The 15559-nt window shown below is 42.6% G+C and overlaps 1 protein-coding gene across 1 annotated transcript in view; it reads left to right on the top strand.

Moving 5' to 3' along the window:
* The window catches only part of LOC147018114 (inositol 1,4,5-trisphosphate-gated calcium channel ITPR1-like), a 489954-nt gene that overhangs the window by 238505 nt on the left and 235890 nt on the right, over nucleotides 1–15559 (top strand). The window contains exons 30-31 of the mRNA XM_085900071.1: nucleotides 4359–4559; nucleotides 4901–5152. Coding sequence (XP_085756197.1) covers nucleotides 4359–4559; nucleotides 4901–5152 — 453 coding nt within the window. The remainder of the gene's footprint in view (nucleotides 1–4358; nucleotides 4560–4900; nucleotides 5153–15559) is intronic.

Below are 15559 nucleotides of genomic sequence, written 5' to 3'. Positions count from 1 at the left end.
GCTCGCAACAGGCGGATGTCCACGGATTCGAGCTCCCGCTCGAACGTGCCACGTGGCAAAATGGAGCTAGTCCTCCCTTTTCCCCTTAAGCAACAGCACGCTGTCTCCGCATCCTCTGACACCGTGTAAGGTCTACGACGGGCCTCAGCTGATCTCTCTCACGGTCCAGCACACAAATCCAGGCCTGGCCTGTTCTCCAGACAAGGAGTTGAGACAAGGACTGGAGACAACTCTAGACAAGTTCTCCAGACTGTTCTCCAGCACCCTCTCAACCGACTGCAGCCTTCCAAACTCCCAAACTGAACCTGAGCCTGAGGTCCTCGTTTTTCCTCGCTTTGACATGAGCACGCCTTCTCTCGGCGACCGCCGATAAACTCCTCCCCCTTCGCGCCACTTCCTCCCTCGAACCACACCCTCTCTCCAAGCCACACCCCCTCAGCCGACTGGGAGGGGTTTATCCCGGGATAGGGTAGGTATAAGAGGGATCTCTCGTTTCACCACCACTGTACGAACATAAAACAGTCTCTTACACCTCCCGACACACATATAACGTACACTTTACCAAACAACCTAGCTAAACAGTCATTTAATGGGGGATCTGATCTAATCCTAGATTTAGTAGTCCAATAAGGGCCATTTCCGTAACAATATACATATACTATATATATATATATATATATATATATATATATATATATATATATATATATATATATATATATATATATATATATATACATATATATAATATATTGAAATATGTGGAGTGTGACGAGCACTCCCCCCAATCTCCATTGGATGAAGTCCTCCACCAAAGGGCCACCTCCAATCCGGAGGCCTCAACCTGGTGACTCCGTCAAACAGAAAAAGATTACATGGTCAACATCAGTTAAACATCAAACGGAACCACTTATCCGGATTTCGGGCTTGTTTGTCTCTTTTGAAGGCACCTTTTTTTTATCCAAAAGAAGGTAAAAAAGAAAAAAATATATCAAAACATTTAAACAGCTTGGGACGACAGCACTTTGACCCTTAGGCCAAATTACACAGTCCAGCAAGACTGTCCTTTTATTCATTTTTTAATATACTTTTCTTTTTATATATAAAATATACATATACTTTTATTTTTATTTTCATGACTGCAGAAATTAGTTGAACTCATTGTCCTGGTGAGACCTCCCAAGGATCCATAACCCCCTGAACCTTGAATCTAAGACGTGCTATTTATGACAAGTCAACAACTGATAGGGCCTTGCGTACAGTTTGGAGGTGAACTTACTCTGTGTGTGGACAATAAGTCTTTTATGCTGTGAGGATCCCGAGACTAAGAAACGTCTTGACATATTGCAAAATTCCCCAGCATTTTCTTGCTCTGGACACGCGATTGAGATGTTTTATACTGTACGAGGTGTGTTAAAAAAGTATCCAACCTTAATTTTTCGTTCGTAAACAAATGAAGCTAGGGAGGCGTGGTTTGGTGCACGTATGTTGGCGATCCTAATCCGTATGCGTGAATATTTTCCCTCCTGCAGAAGCTGTCAGTTGCCGAGAGACCGCCAATGAGTGAGGAAGTGTAAGTGAGCGCCGTTGGATTTTCGTTTTTGACAAAATGACGGATCACTGTGGTCTCATCGCCAGTGATCACTGTGTTGAAGAAGTTAGGATCTCTGTTCACAGTCTCCAGCATGTCCTGTGCGATCTCCAAACGGAGTTGCTTCTGCTCGATCCTTAGCAGCTTTGGCACGAACTTCGCTGAGATTCTCCTTAAGCCCAAATCCTCAGTCACAATTGAATGAACGGATCCAATGCTGATGCCCGCCTCGTCTGCAAGTTCTCTGATCGTGATGTGACGATCCTGCATCAGCAGGGTCCTCACTTCGTCAATGACGATCTCATTTCGGGATGTTGAGGGCCTACCAGAACGTGCTTCACTTTCCACTGATGTGCGACCATCTTTGAAGCGGTTGTACCACTCTTTTATCTGTGTGGTGCCATTGCTTCGTTCCCGAAGGCCTGTTGAATCTTGCGGATCGTTTTCACTTGGGAATCGCCAAGCTTTACACAAAATTTGATGCAGTAGCGTTGTTCAAGTTTTTCCGTCATTTTGTCAAAACGAAAATCCGACGGTGCTCACTTACACTTCCTCACTCATCGGCGGTCTGTCGGCGACTGACAGCTTCTGCAGGAGGAAAAATATTCACGCATACGAATTAGGATCGCCTACAGACGTGCACCAAACCACGCCTCCCTAGCTTCATTTGTTTACGCACGAAAAATTAAGGTTGGATACTTTTTGAACACACCTCGTACATACTGTTCTCTTAACTAACCTCACAACGTTGGAATTTCTTTCCTTGTTTTTGGCCCATGCAAACCTATCAGATCGCATATAGGACCATGATATTGTTTGCTTTTTTAGCTCACCTGGAATGTAGTTCTGGGGAGTTTATGGGATGGCAAGTCATCCGTCCGTCCGTCCACAAATACTTTCAACTTCTTCTCTGAAACTACACATAGGATTTCAATGAAACGTTACTACAATGTTCTTCACGGTGTATGTACCAAAGCTTGTTGATGGCATTAAAAAAAATCACACCCGAAGGGGGCCTATGGGGGTTGCCCTCCAAAATAGGTATTTGCTTTCTTCTCAGAAACTACAGACACAATTCCAATGAAACTTCACCACAACCTTCATCACCCGTGATGTACCAAGGTTTGTTCGTGATACTTGAAAATCGGGCTTTATTGGGGTGTAAGGGGGTGCCCCTCAAAATATGAATTTGCTTTCTTCTCCGAAACTATACATACAATTCCGATGAAACTTGACCACCGCCTTCATCACCCGTGATGTACTCAAGTTTATTCATGACATTAAAATAATTGGGGCCGAAGGGATGCTACATGGATGTTACACCCCCCCCCAAAAAAAAAATGTATTTGCTGTCTTCTCTGAAACCACACACACAATTTTGATGAAACTTGACCACAACCTTCATCACCCATGGCATACCAAAGTGTGCTCATGACATTGAAAAGAAAAATCTGGCTCTGAGGGGGTCTATTGAAGGAGCTCATGGGGGAGGGAGGGGGGGATTGCCCCATCCCAAAGACATATTTATTTTCTTCTCAGAAACGACACACAATTCCGATGAAACTTGACTACAACCTTCATGACCGATGGCATACCAAAGCTTTTTTCATGATATTAGAAAAATCCGGCTCTTTTGGGGTGTAAGGGGGGTGCCCCACAAAATATGTATTTGCTTTTTTCTCCGAAACTACACAAACAATTCCAATGAAACTTCACCACAACCTTCATCACCTGTGATGTACCAAAGTTTGCCCATGCCATTAAATAATTAACAGCCTCAAGGGGTCTACAGGGGTGTTGCCCCTCAAAATAGGTATTTGCTTTCTTCTCAGAAATTACACACACAATTCCAATGAAACTTCACCACAACCTTCATCACCCGTGATGTACCAAGGTTTGTTCGTCACACTTGAAAAATGGGGCTCTATTGGGGTTTGAGGGGGTGCCCCTCAAAATATGTATTTGCTTTCTTCTCCGAAACTATACATACAATTCGGATGAAACTTGACCACCACCTTCATCACCCATGATGTACTAAAGTTTATTCATGACATTAAAATAATTGGGGCCGAAGGGATGCTACATGGATGTTACACCCCTCCCCCCCCTCCAAATATGTATTTGCTGTCTTCTCTGAAACCACACACACAATTTTGATGAAACTTGACCACAATATTTATCACCCGTGATGTACTAAAGTTTGTTCATGGCATTAAAAAAAAAATCCATAGGTATTTAATTTCATCTCCATTATATATTTTGTGGGTCATCCATGCCTACCAGTGGTTATGTTATCCAGCCACGACAAGGTGAGTACCCAGGGGTATTGCCGCTATGTTTGTAGTTTAATATAACTACTTGTAAACCACCTAACTTGTTTTTTTTTTAAACTCTGTCCCTGAATGTCCCTCAAACTATTCTTGTTGATCTTGATATAATTATGTCCTCATTGATCAACCAGGAGTTGTGGGTTTTTTTCTCCATGATGCATGCAGAGCTTTACTGTTGTATATTCCTTTTTCTACTTTTCCACTTCTATCCTTTGTCTCCTCTTCCACATTGATGCATCTTTATTTATCACTTGTCTTGTTTTCATTTCTTGCCTTGTTATTGCTCTCATGTTTCCTCTTAAACGGCTCATTTGTAGTTTTTAGTCGACATGTGTAGGCATTGTTTAAGGCTTTAAGCAATACTTTCTTTACTATCTTGCTCTTATGGCTTGCTCTATAATCTTTCCCTCATCTCCAACACTTCTGTTCCACCACAGCTAATGGAAGCAGAGACCCTGCGACGGATCTTTACCAACAACTGGCGCTTGTGTAGCGCCGTGTCAGAGCGTGTAGTTCAACACTTTGTGCACTGTATTGGAACACATGGACGGCATGTGCAGTACTTACGGTTCCTTCACACCATTGTTCGTTCGGAGGGGAAATTTAACAAGAAGTGCCAGGATATGGTGATGGCTGAGGTTCGGTATTCAGCATTCATAACCTATCACCCATCACTGAGCATGTTATAAAATGAACTTCATGTAATTTTCATTTAATTATGCTCACAACAAAACCGCATGAACTTGGAATTTGGCACCCATCACTTTTGAGTAAAAAATATACTATCAAGCAACTCAGATTTTGTCCTTCGTTCCTTCTTTTGAAAGCATTTCCTTCTTGTGTAATGCATTTTAACAATCAACATCTGTTGTTTTTTAAAACACCCCAGCTTATCTCCTCAATATCCTTTCAGTAGCTCATGTACCTGCTCTCGCACTTTTTCTTTTTTTTCTGCCTCCCTTCCCTTCTTTTCCGAAAGCTCCTGACAGCTGGAGAGGATGTTTTGGTCTTCTACTCCGACCGAGTTTCCTTCCAGGCCTTGCTCTCCATGATGAGAAGTGAGCGGGAGCGTACAGACCCCTCTGGTGCTCTGATGTACCACATTGCTCTGGTTGACCTCCTTGCTGCTTGCACTGAAGGCAAAAACGTTTACACGGAAATAAAGTGCAACTCTCTGCTTCCTCTGGAGGATATTGTGCGTGTGGTCACGCATGAGGACTGCATACCTGAGGTTCAATTATTCTCCTCTTCGTTGTCTATCAACACTCTTGTCTCCAACATTCATATTCAGTTTTTGTTGTTTTGTTTACAATCTCTGTGATTTTCAAACTGAAGTTAATTAAAGTCAAGTCGATCAATACAATCACAAATTTCATCCTTATATCTGCACTAGTTAATGTGAATTCCCTGACAAGAAACTTTGTTGCAGGAACAGCCATTCGGCCCATCAAAGCCTGCACTAGTATTATCAACTTGTGGTTGTTTGCCTGTGCTCTATCCTTTTAAAATGCTGAACGTCAAGGAAGGAAGCAGCATGTACCATTTCTCAGTCTTTGGTATGACTCGTCTCGATGTAGGAAAGCCAATTTAGTCCTTCTTACCCTCATAGCCTCTCTCTGTCTCTTACATTATATCATATGATGTTGATAACTATGAAAATAACTCAGCGAGAGAGAGAGAGCCAACAGGTCACAATGTACATGGTGGCCACAATGTCTTGTCACCCCCTTGTAAAAATTGCCTTTTATTATATGAGCTGTCAACACTGAAGGGTTCTACAAGTTATACCACGTACATCTGCAGTACTCTTTTACTTAATTACACATTTTACAGCATATGACGCAAGCCTTAAGTGTCCAGTGGGTTTGTGCTCCATCATTTTCATTACAGAGAATAATTTTGCACCATGTTCCATGGGACCCGGTGTGTACCCCGGTCAGAATAGGTACACCGTATCCCTGCGTGTCGTAAGAGGCGACTAAAAGGGTTGGCGTCAGGAAGGGCATCCGGCCATAAATACATCGCCTCAAAAGGAAACCATGATGAGTACAACTGATGGGCAAGGTACAGCCCGACGTACCCCGTGGGGGTCCTCACCCCCTCTCGTTAAAACTCAAGGTGGGGAACCCGATCAAAGCAAGGGAGGAAATTTTTCCATTTATGATGACCAATCGTCTGATGCCCCACGTGGAGATCGGTTTCTGAGGTTTGGTACATGGAATGTAGGGACAATGACGGGGAGATCTGGAGAAGTGGTTGAAACATTGGTCAGAAGAAGAGTGGACATATGTTGTGTGCAGGAGACACGGTGGAAGGGAATTGGTGTGAGAATGGTGAAGGATAGGCAGGGGCAGAAGTACAAGTTTATGTGGCAAGGGTGCCTGGAAAGCGTGCATGGTGTTGGTGTCGTGTTTTCTGAGGAGTTTGTAGACAGTGTAGTGAATGTGACTCGAGTGAGTGAAAGGTTGATGATGGTGAGAATCGTGATCGGAAAGCTCTTGGTGAACGTCATCTCGGGATATGCCCTGCAGGTCGGTCGAAGCGATGAAAAGAAGAACATGTTCTGGTGTGCGATGGAGAAGTTGATGGAGAATGTGAAAGATGAGGAAGTTGTTGTGGTTGGAGGAGACTTGATTGGACATGTGGGAAGGAGTCCAGACGTTTTTGAGGGAGTCCATGGGGGTTATGGATATGGTGTGAGAAATGGAGAAGGTGAAAGGATCTTGGAGTTTGCTAATGGAGCTGATTTGTTGATTTTTTATACTCAATTCCAGAAAGCGAATAATAAGCTTATTACATACACGTCAGGTGGATCAACGACAACCATTGACTACCTGATGGTGCGTCGGCGAGATAGGGGAAACCTCCGGGACACAAAGGTGATCCCAGGGGAGGAGACTGTTTCATAGCACCACCTGGTTGTCTGCGATATAAGGGTGAAAGGTGTGCGGAGAATTCAGCGGGTGAAGTACCAACCGAGGATGAAGGTGTGGAGGTTGAAAGAGGCGACAGTGAAGGAAGCATTAAGAGAGAGGCTGAGTATGGTTGAAGATGATGTGGTTGAGCTTGAAAGTGGTTGGATGTCAATGAAAGATAGTCTATTGGGAGCCGTTGGTGAGGTATGTGGATGGACAAAAGGATCACCGAGGCACTCAGAAACATGGTGGTGGGGTGATGAAGTTGGAAAGATGATTGAACAGAAGAGGAAGAAGTTCAAGGAATGGCAAAAGGCAAAGGATACGGTGGAAGAAGAGGCAGCACATGAAAGTTATAAGGTAGCCAAGAAGGCTGCAAAGAAAGAGGTTGCAAAGGCGCAGGAGGCCCATAGGAAAATGTTCGGAGAATGCTTGGATTCGGTGGAGGATAAGAGATCGGTATTCAGGATTGCAAAGCAGATAGCGAGAGAGAGATTTGATGTGACGGGGGTGAGTTGCTTGAAGGATGAAGTGGGACAAATCGTTGTGGACTCAGATGGAATTAAAGGAAGATGGAAGAGATATATGGAAAGGCTGTTGAATGTAGAAAATGAATGGGATAGCAGCATCGAGAGTAACCCAGTTTTAGGACCAGCAGAGAAGATAACTGAGAAGGAAGTTGAGGACGCTATAAGAGCAATGAAGAGTAGAAAAGCAGGAAGGCCGACGGGAGTTGTGGGAGATATGTTGAATGCAGCGGGAAGTTGGGGTGTGAAGAGAATGACAGAGATCTGTAATCTGGTGGTGAAAGAAGGCCGCATTCAAGTGGATTGGGAACTGAGTACCCTCGTCCCTCTGTACAAGGGGAAAGGTGACCCTCTGGACTGTGGCTCCTATAGAGCAATAAAGTTATTGGAGCATGGAATGAAGGTATTGGAAAGGGTGTTGGAGAAGAGGATAAGGAAGAAGGTAAAGATTGACGAAATGCAGTTTGGATTTATGCCAGGAAGAGGAACGACAGATGCAATTTTTATTGTAAGACAGTTGCAGGAGAAGTACATGGAGAAGAGGAAGAAGTTCTTTTTTTGGGTTTGTTGATCTGGAGAAAGCATTTGATCGGGTCCCACGTGAAGTTATGACATGGGCATTGAGGAAGTTAGGAGTGGAGGAATGGTTGATCAGAGTAGTGATGGCAATGTACGAGAGAGCGTGCACAGCTGTAAGGACGAAGGACGGGAACAGTGGTGAGTTTGAGGTGAGGGGAGGAGTGCACCAGGGGTCGGTACTAAGTCCACTTCTATTTGTAGTTGTGATGGAGGTGCTGGCTCGGAGGGTAAAGGAGGGTTTTACTGTGGGAGCTGCTGTATGCAGATGATCTGGTGTTGATTGCAGAGAGTATGGATGGACTGAAGGAGAAGATGAACAAGTGGAAGGAAGATGTATGGAGGAAAAAGGTTTGAAGGTGAATATCGGAAAGATGAAGGTGATGGCAAGTGGTAAAGCATGTGGTGAGGTTGAAAGGACTGGGAAGTGGCCGTGTGCTGTGTGCAGGAAGGGTGTCGGAGTGAACTCCATTCAGTGTACAATGTGTGCTGAATGGGTTCATCGAAAATGTAGTGGGGTGAGAGGGTCATTAACCAGTGTGGCAGCTACATTCAAGTGTAAGGTGTGCATAGAGGGAGCAGCAGATGAAGGAATTGTTTAGTTGGATCTTGGAGATGGTGTGAAGCTGGAAGGTGTGAAAACATTTTGCTATCACAGAGACATGCTGAATGGAGAAGGTGGATCAGACTCTTCGACGGTTGCTGGAGTGAGATGTGCATGGAAGAAGTTTCGGGAACTGAGTGGCGTGCTGACGAAGAGGGGAGTGTCGTTGAAGCTGAAGGGAAAGGTGTATGCTTCATGTGTGAGGAGTACGATGATTTATGGGAGTGAGACATGGGTACTGAACATGGAGCAGCAACAAAGGCTGGAAAGGGTGGAAATGCGAATGGTTCGGTGGATGTGTGGAGTATCGTTGAGAGAGAGGAGGAAGACAAATGATGACTTGCGGAAGATGATGGGAATAGAGTCTGTGATGGAGGTTGTGAAGAGAAACAGATTGAGATGGTTGGGTCATGTGTTGAGGAAGGATGAAAGTGACTGGGTGAGAGGAGTGTTGGAAATGAGTGTAGTCGGAAGTAGAGGACGGGGAAGACCGACAAAAACTTGGCTAAAGGTGGTGGAACAGGAAATGTGGGCAAGGGGATTAAGAAGGGGAGATGCAGAAAACAGGGTAAAGTGGAGAAGATTGTCATGGGGCCCGCAAGGCTAACCCCTGCTTTAGCGGGGAAAATGGCGTGTGTGTGTGTGTGTGTGTGTGTGTGTGTGTGTGTGTGTGCGTGTGTGTGCGTGTGTGTGTGTGTGTGCGTGTGTGTGTGCGTGTGTGTGCGTGTGTGCGTGTGTGCGTGCGTGCGTGCGTGTGTGCGTGTGTGTTTTTTTTTTTTTCCGTGGGACTTTTTCAAGAACACTGACAACACTGACACAGACAACAATCCATTGTTCAGTGGTGTAATTACTTGTTTCACCCATTGTTATATTCACTCAATCTGAAAAAAGGGAAAAAGGAAATGAATTAACACTCTGTACACAATGTCACAATTTTTACAGGGGGTGATAAGACATTGAGGCCATTCTGTACAAAACCACAACTATTAGAGGTGGATTTTTTTGTATTTATTTTGTATGGTTTTGCAAGTTTTTTTCTATTCTTTTAAAACGCACAGTGGAGGTAAAGCCGAGGTTTTAAGCAAGAGTGGAGTTACCCTGGTGGACGTGGTCTCGGCATGTAAGGTCGAGGGAGTTTCACGGTGCATATACAGTACAGTCACATTATACGGAACACTCGGAATGACCAGCAGTTTTGGTGCATAATTTCATTTTATTCAACAAAGTCCAACTCAATAAATTGAAGAGTGAAATGTATCTTTATTTTAAAAATTTTGACATTTGTTGAGCCTTTGCAGAGAAATCAAAACTCTCTATTATAGCCGCTATTTTAGCCACAATGGAAGTTACAGGTTGAACCATGTTGGGTGAATTGTATGATTTTTGTTTTTTTTTTACAGTTTTTAATTATTATTTATTGGACAATGCCACGGTGTTAAATCACACTCATGTGTCCTGAACACCAATGGGTGCTTTTCTAATTGTTTTGCTATTTCTGTTGGTGGGTAGCAGAGTGTCCTGGTGTAATGACTTTTCAATACAACAACCGGTCCATGGAATGTATGTGTTAGGTATAACACAACTATTTTATATCAAACTAGCAAAAGTACCCCATCATTTTTCCCGGGGATTTAAATTTTAAGGCCAAAGGAGCCGCTAACCCTGCTTAAACCTGACTGGCACAACCTTTTACCTATGTGACAAATTTCATCCAAATCGTCCAGAGGTGTAGGAGTGTACATGGAACACACAGCCAGACAGATTGACATTTATAGTGTACTCGCAGGGGTACCTGGCGTTGCCCATTCTATTTTTTGTGGGAGCCAAAAACACTTCCCTACATCCACAAAGATTCCTTGCACCCACATATTACCTTTAACATAGCTAACAAACAGTTAGGCACTCTAAAGTGAAAATAAATAAATAAAATTTGAACTTTTTTTTTCCCCCGAAATTTTCAAAAAAAAATTCCCCTAAAACACTCCCCGCCACTCAAACATGAACCTCTGAACGTTTGACGAAGATACATTCAGCCATCTAAGAATAATGGCGACAGACACACGCAGACAAACTGCTTTCTTATAGTATAGATAGCAGGTTCCTGCCATTCAAGTGGATACAGAAAGGGAATTTTAAGTGGAGTATTGTTGTATCCAGAGGTTTAGCCCCTACCTGGATGGATGGCCAAGCAGTTCTCCCTTGGAGGCCTACATCTGAGATTCTCGGAGACTAATGGCGCGCATGAAAGAAATGGTGGGTGGGTGTCTGGGGATGGAACAGATACCGATCGTGTGTGTGTGTGTGTGTGTGTGTGTGTGTGTGTGTGTGTGTGTGTGTGTGTGTGTGTGTGTGTGTGTGTGTGTGTGTGTGTGTGTGTGTGTTTGATTGGTATCTACATATGCGGGTTTCAGAATGTGGAATGGAGTCCTCCCAGGGCACAGTCAAACCATCCACCTTCATTTCGGTAAGGGGTCACGATTCATGGACCAGGCTGTGAAGTTTTCTGTTCTCAAAGTTTTGTGCCAAGGGCTCTCTTCAGGATCAGCGTTGGGCCCCAGACAGCCACCAACTGTAGTTTGTTTGTAATAATATTCCCAGCGATGGTTCTTAACTCACCTGTAAAGTAGTTCCGGGGATCTTGTGTGGTGGTGCGTCGTCCGTCCATCCGTCCGTCCGTCCTAAAATACTTGCAACTTCTTCTCAGAAACTACACATACAATTTCAATGTAATTTGACCACAACCTTCATCACCCGTGATGGCATTAAAAAAAGATAATGGGGTCTGAAGGTCTACAGAGGGAATTTATGGGAGGGGGGGGAGTAGATTACTTCCACAATGTGGTATTTGCTTTTCAAACGATACGCTCAATTCCGATGAAACTTCATGACAACCTTCATCACCCATGCCGTACCAAAGTTTGTTCATGACATACAAAGTTTGTTCATGTCAGTCTCTCCCTTAAATCTGACTTTAAGGGGGATTTCCCCCAAAATAAGTATTTTACAACAGGGGATTTACTTTCATCTCCAAAACTACACATACAATTCTGATGAAACTTGACCACCAACTTAACCACCCGTGATGTACTAAAGTTTGTTCACGACATAAAAAAAATTGGGGTCTTGGAGGGTCGATGGGGAGAGGGGAGTTGTTCCCCAAAATATGTATTTGCTTTCTTCTCAGAAACTACACAAACAATTCCGATGAAACTTGACCACAACCTTTATCGCCCATGATGTACCAATGTTTGTTCATGGCATAAAAAAAATCCATAGGCATTTACTTTCTTCTCCGTTATATATTTTGTGGGTCTTCCATGCCTACGAGTGATTGTCTGCTTATCTTATCCAGCCACTTCCAGGTGAGCACCCAGTGGTATTGCCCCTATGTTTAACATCTCTGTAAGGTTCTTTGTCATCATTCCTGTTGCTCCAGCTATCACTGGTACAACTTTGGCATTCTTCAGCTTCCAGGATCTTCTCACTTCATTCTTGAGGTCTTGGTGTTTGATCACTTTATTGATTTCTGCATCGCTTAGTCCAAAATCACTGGTATTAACACCTCAATCAGCAATTGTTTCTTCTCTTTTTTTTATACCAATGTATATCTGGTCACAACGCTTTGTTTTCGATGTTCACGCTCGATGGGATCATTCAGTCATACGTTAGCGGTACTTCCATGTTTTCCGTGATTACTTTCGATTCATGTTCCCACAAATTTTCTGGAACTGGGACACCAAAGTTTTTGCAGATGTGCCAGCAGATTACTTAAACTCTGTTGTGTCGTTGTGTGTACAGCTGTTCTGACATGTTGTGTGTGTGTGTGCGTGCGTGCGTGCGTGCGTGTTCGATCATTAAGCATCACAGATCATTGCCTTTGCTAACGCCACCTCGAACCCTCACCTCACTGTTTTTTTTTTCCTCTCGCCCCCCCCCTTCTCTCTCACTCTGGCCCCTCCTCGCACTTCCACCCTAATATAATGCAGACATTTCCTCCCACACCTCTGTCGCTCTCTCACTGTCTCTGTCTGTCTGTCTGTCTGCCTCTCTCTATTCACACACAGACACAGACACAGACAAAGACACAGACACACACGCCACACGCACCCTCCCTCCCGCAGTGAATAGCAACGTTTGGTGAGGTGTCGCTCTCACCACCTCCCCCATAGCTCCCCCTTCTTCATCTTCTCTGCCTCCACTCCCCATTCTTACCTTTCTCTCCCACCCCACTTCATTGTCCCCGTCAACCAAGTGACGGGTTGTATAATTTGAAATATGTATCATTTGAAGAAATATGTGTAATTTGCATAAATCCAATGTGGCCACCAAATATCTATGTTTTGCCATATCATTGCTCTTAGATGGCATATTTAAGTGATTTGCTAGTATTTATGTGTGTGTGTGTGTATATATATATATATATATATATATATATATATATATATATATATATATATATATATATATATATATATATATATATATATATATATTTAGAAACTACACAATAGTCCAGGCAAAATAAGGTTTGACTTAGAACAAATTGCAACATAATTTTTTTTTTAACCACATTGCATTTATATGGGTTTCCCAAAACACCATTCTAAAAATACTACAAAAAATCTCTTGTTGCAGAAATATGTGTAATTTGCATAAATCCAATATGGCCACCAAATATCTATGTTTTGCCATGTCATTGCTCTCAGATGGCATATTTAAGTGATTCAATATTCTAAAATGATGTTTTTGGACATGAGGATGCATTTGGAATACAATGAACCCTTAAATATCGTAAGATTGAATATCGTGGTTTTGATCAATTGCAGGCGACCTCTTTATGTACCAATTTAGTTATCAGGGGGATTAATCGCAGTTTTCAAGCTGAGTTATAATGGTTGTCTTGCACCACAAAACTTTTGCCCACCATTAATAATAGAATGCCAAAGTGTAAAATGATAGACAAAGGTGATACTTAAAAATAATTCACTGGTTTACAGAGTTGCAAAACGATTTATGAAAGAAGCACATGGACAGATTATAAAGGAAAAATATTTTAGAGATTAATAGTGGAGGAATCGTGTGAGCGAGGAGGAATTTTTTATTTTTTTGTATACACTGTTGAGGCTCATATGAGAGCTAACACACAGAACGTACAGGGAGAGCAGGAGATGAGAGGGGTGGGAGAGGGAAGGACAAAACAGTGGGAAACAGAGACTTGAGGAGATCTGTTGAAGGTAGAGGGATGGGGTGGGATCCACAGGGAAAACAAGATGGATACTACAGGGACTTTCAGATCCTTGCATGACAGGGACTTTCAGGAAGAAAAGCAGCGAATTTGCAGGAGTTGGGTTTGGGGTGGATTAACGGGGGTAGAAAAGATCATAGTTTTGGATGGGGGAAGATAAGAGATGTTGTTGAACAGCTGTTTTGAAGATCTGGAGGGAAGAGTGGGATTGAAGGGAGTGTGAGAGTTTGTTCCAAAGACAGGAAAAGTGAGGAATGAAAGTGACGATGAGCAGTGATTCTTGATTTTGGTAGTTTTATCAGAAGGAGGTTGCTTGTGGATCTTGAGTGTCCTTCAGAAATATGGGGGGGGGGGCAGAGCATGAGGTTTGGTGAGACCAGAAAGGAGATGGTAGAAGACAGAAAGGCCATCGACCTGCCTGCAGTGAAAGTGTGAGAGACCCAAAGACTCAGCCTCATCGTGGGAGATATCAATGATCCTAAATGCCTTGGTTTCCACAACGTGAAACCGAGAAAGGTGAAAAATCGTCAATTTTCATCCAACTATTGAAAATTCATCTATTCTTCCAACTATATTCATCCAACATCCAACTACTGAAAATTGATTATTTTTCAGATTGAAATTGATGATTTTAGAAGTTTGACCTTGAGTTGACCTTTTGAGCTCAAAAATAGTTGGTTTCAAATTTCAGTGATGCACTGTGCAATTGCTGTTTAACTTTCAGATTAATCACATGAAAATTGACGATTTTTTTCAGATGAAATTTGATGATTTTAGAAGTTTGACCTCAAGATGACTTTTGCCCTTATAATCAATAGGCTTCTCAGTTGAGTTTTGTGAAGTTGGTAAATTTTCGTGCAGATCAGTTTAAAATTGTGACCTGTAGGCGATTGACAAACAAACAAATTATCTTGCCAAAAGGTGGCCACGTGTGACTTCTTTAAGGTCACACTGAGGTGAACAGAGCTGCTATCCACCAGGAGCGACTCCTTGAGGGACATCTGCCTACGAGAGATTCCGATGAGAATCGTTCTGCAGAGTAACCATTAAAAATATGCGTTTGCCTCATAACGTCACCAAATGACGTCATAATGTCTCAAGCTTGACATATCTAGAAAGCACTCATCAAGTTGTTCAATTTGAGGTACTACACGATATGGTTCCTAAAACTTGAAAATTTGACCTTGGGGTCAAATATGTTTGACCTCAGGCATTAACCAGGAAGGTCAAGGCCAATCGCCACCAAAAATTAATCAGCTGAGCGCCAGACCATGAACTATATTTCCATGAAGTTTGAAGCCGATTCGATCAAAATTACTCAAAAAATAAGGGTTTCGTCGACTCCCCTGATTTGCGACAGTGACCTTGACCTTTGACCTTGACCTTCAAAATTTTATGTGCTGAAAGGGACCTCTATAGACCTCTGATATGCAAAGTTACAAAAATTTCCAATGATAACTGTGCTTTGCAGAATTTTTTTTACGTGATTACAGACAAACAAACAAAAAACAAAAAAAAAAACATACAAGCTGCCTAACATATCTTGCAAAAACTTCGTTTTGGCAAGATAACAGAGACAGACAGACAGACAGAATAACAAAATCGTCTGACCAATATACTTGAAAAATCTTTGATTTTGCAAGTAACAAACAGACAAACAAACAGACAAACAGGGGTAAAAACATAACCTCCTTCCAACTTTGGTGGCAGAGCTAATAATATTAATAGCATAAAATTTATATTTTTACAAAACAATATTAATATAAATAAT

This window comes from Eptatretus burgeri, chromosome 10, assembly GCF_056783735.1.
Source record: "Eptatretus burgeri isolate ZD-2024b chromosome 10, Ebu_testis_v1, whole genome shotgun sequence".
Lineage (NCBI taxonomy): Eukaryota > Metazoa > Chordata > Myxini > Myxiniformes > Myxinidae > Eptatretus > Eptatretus burgeri.
This window is presented reverse-complemented; position numbering and strand designations above follow the sequence as displayed.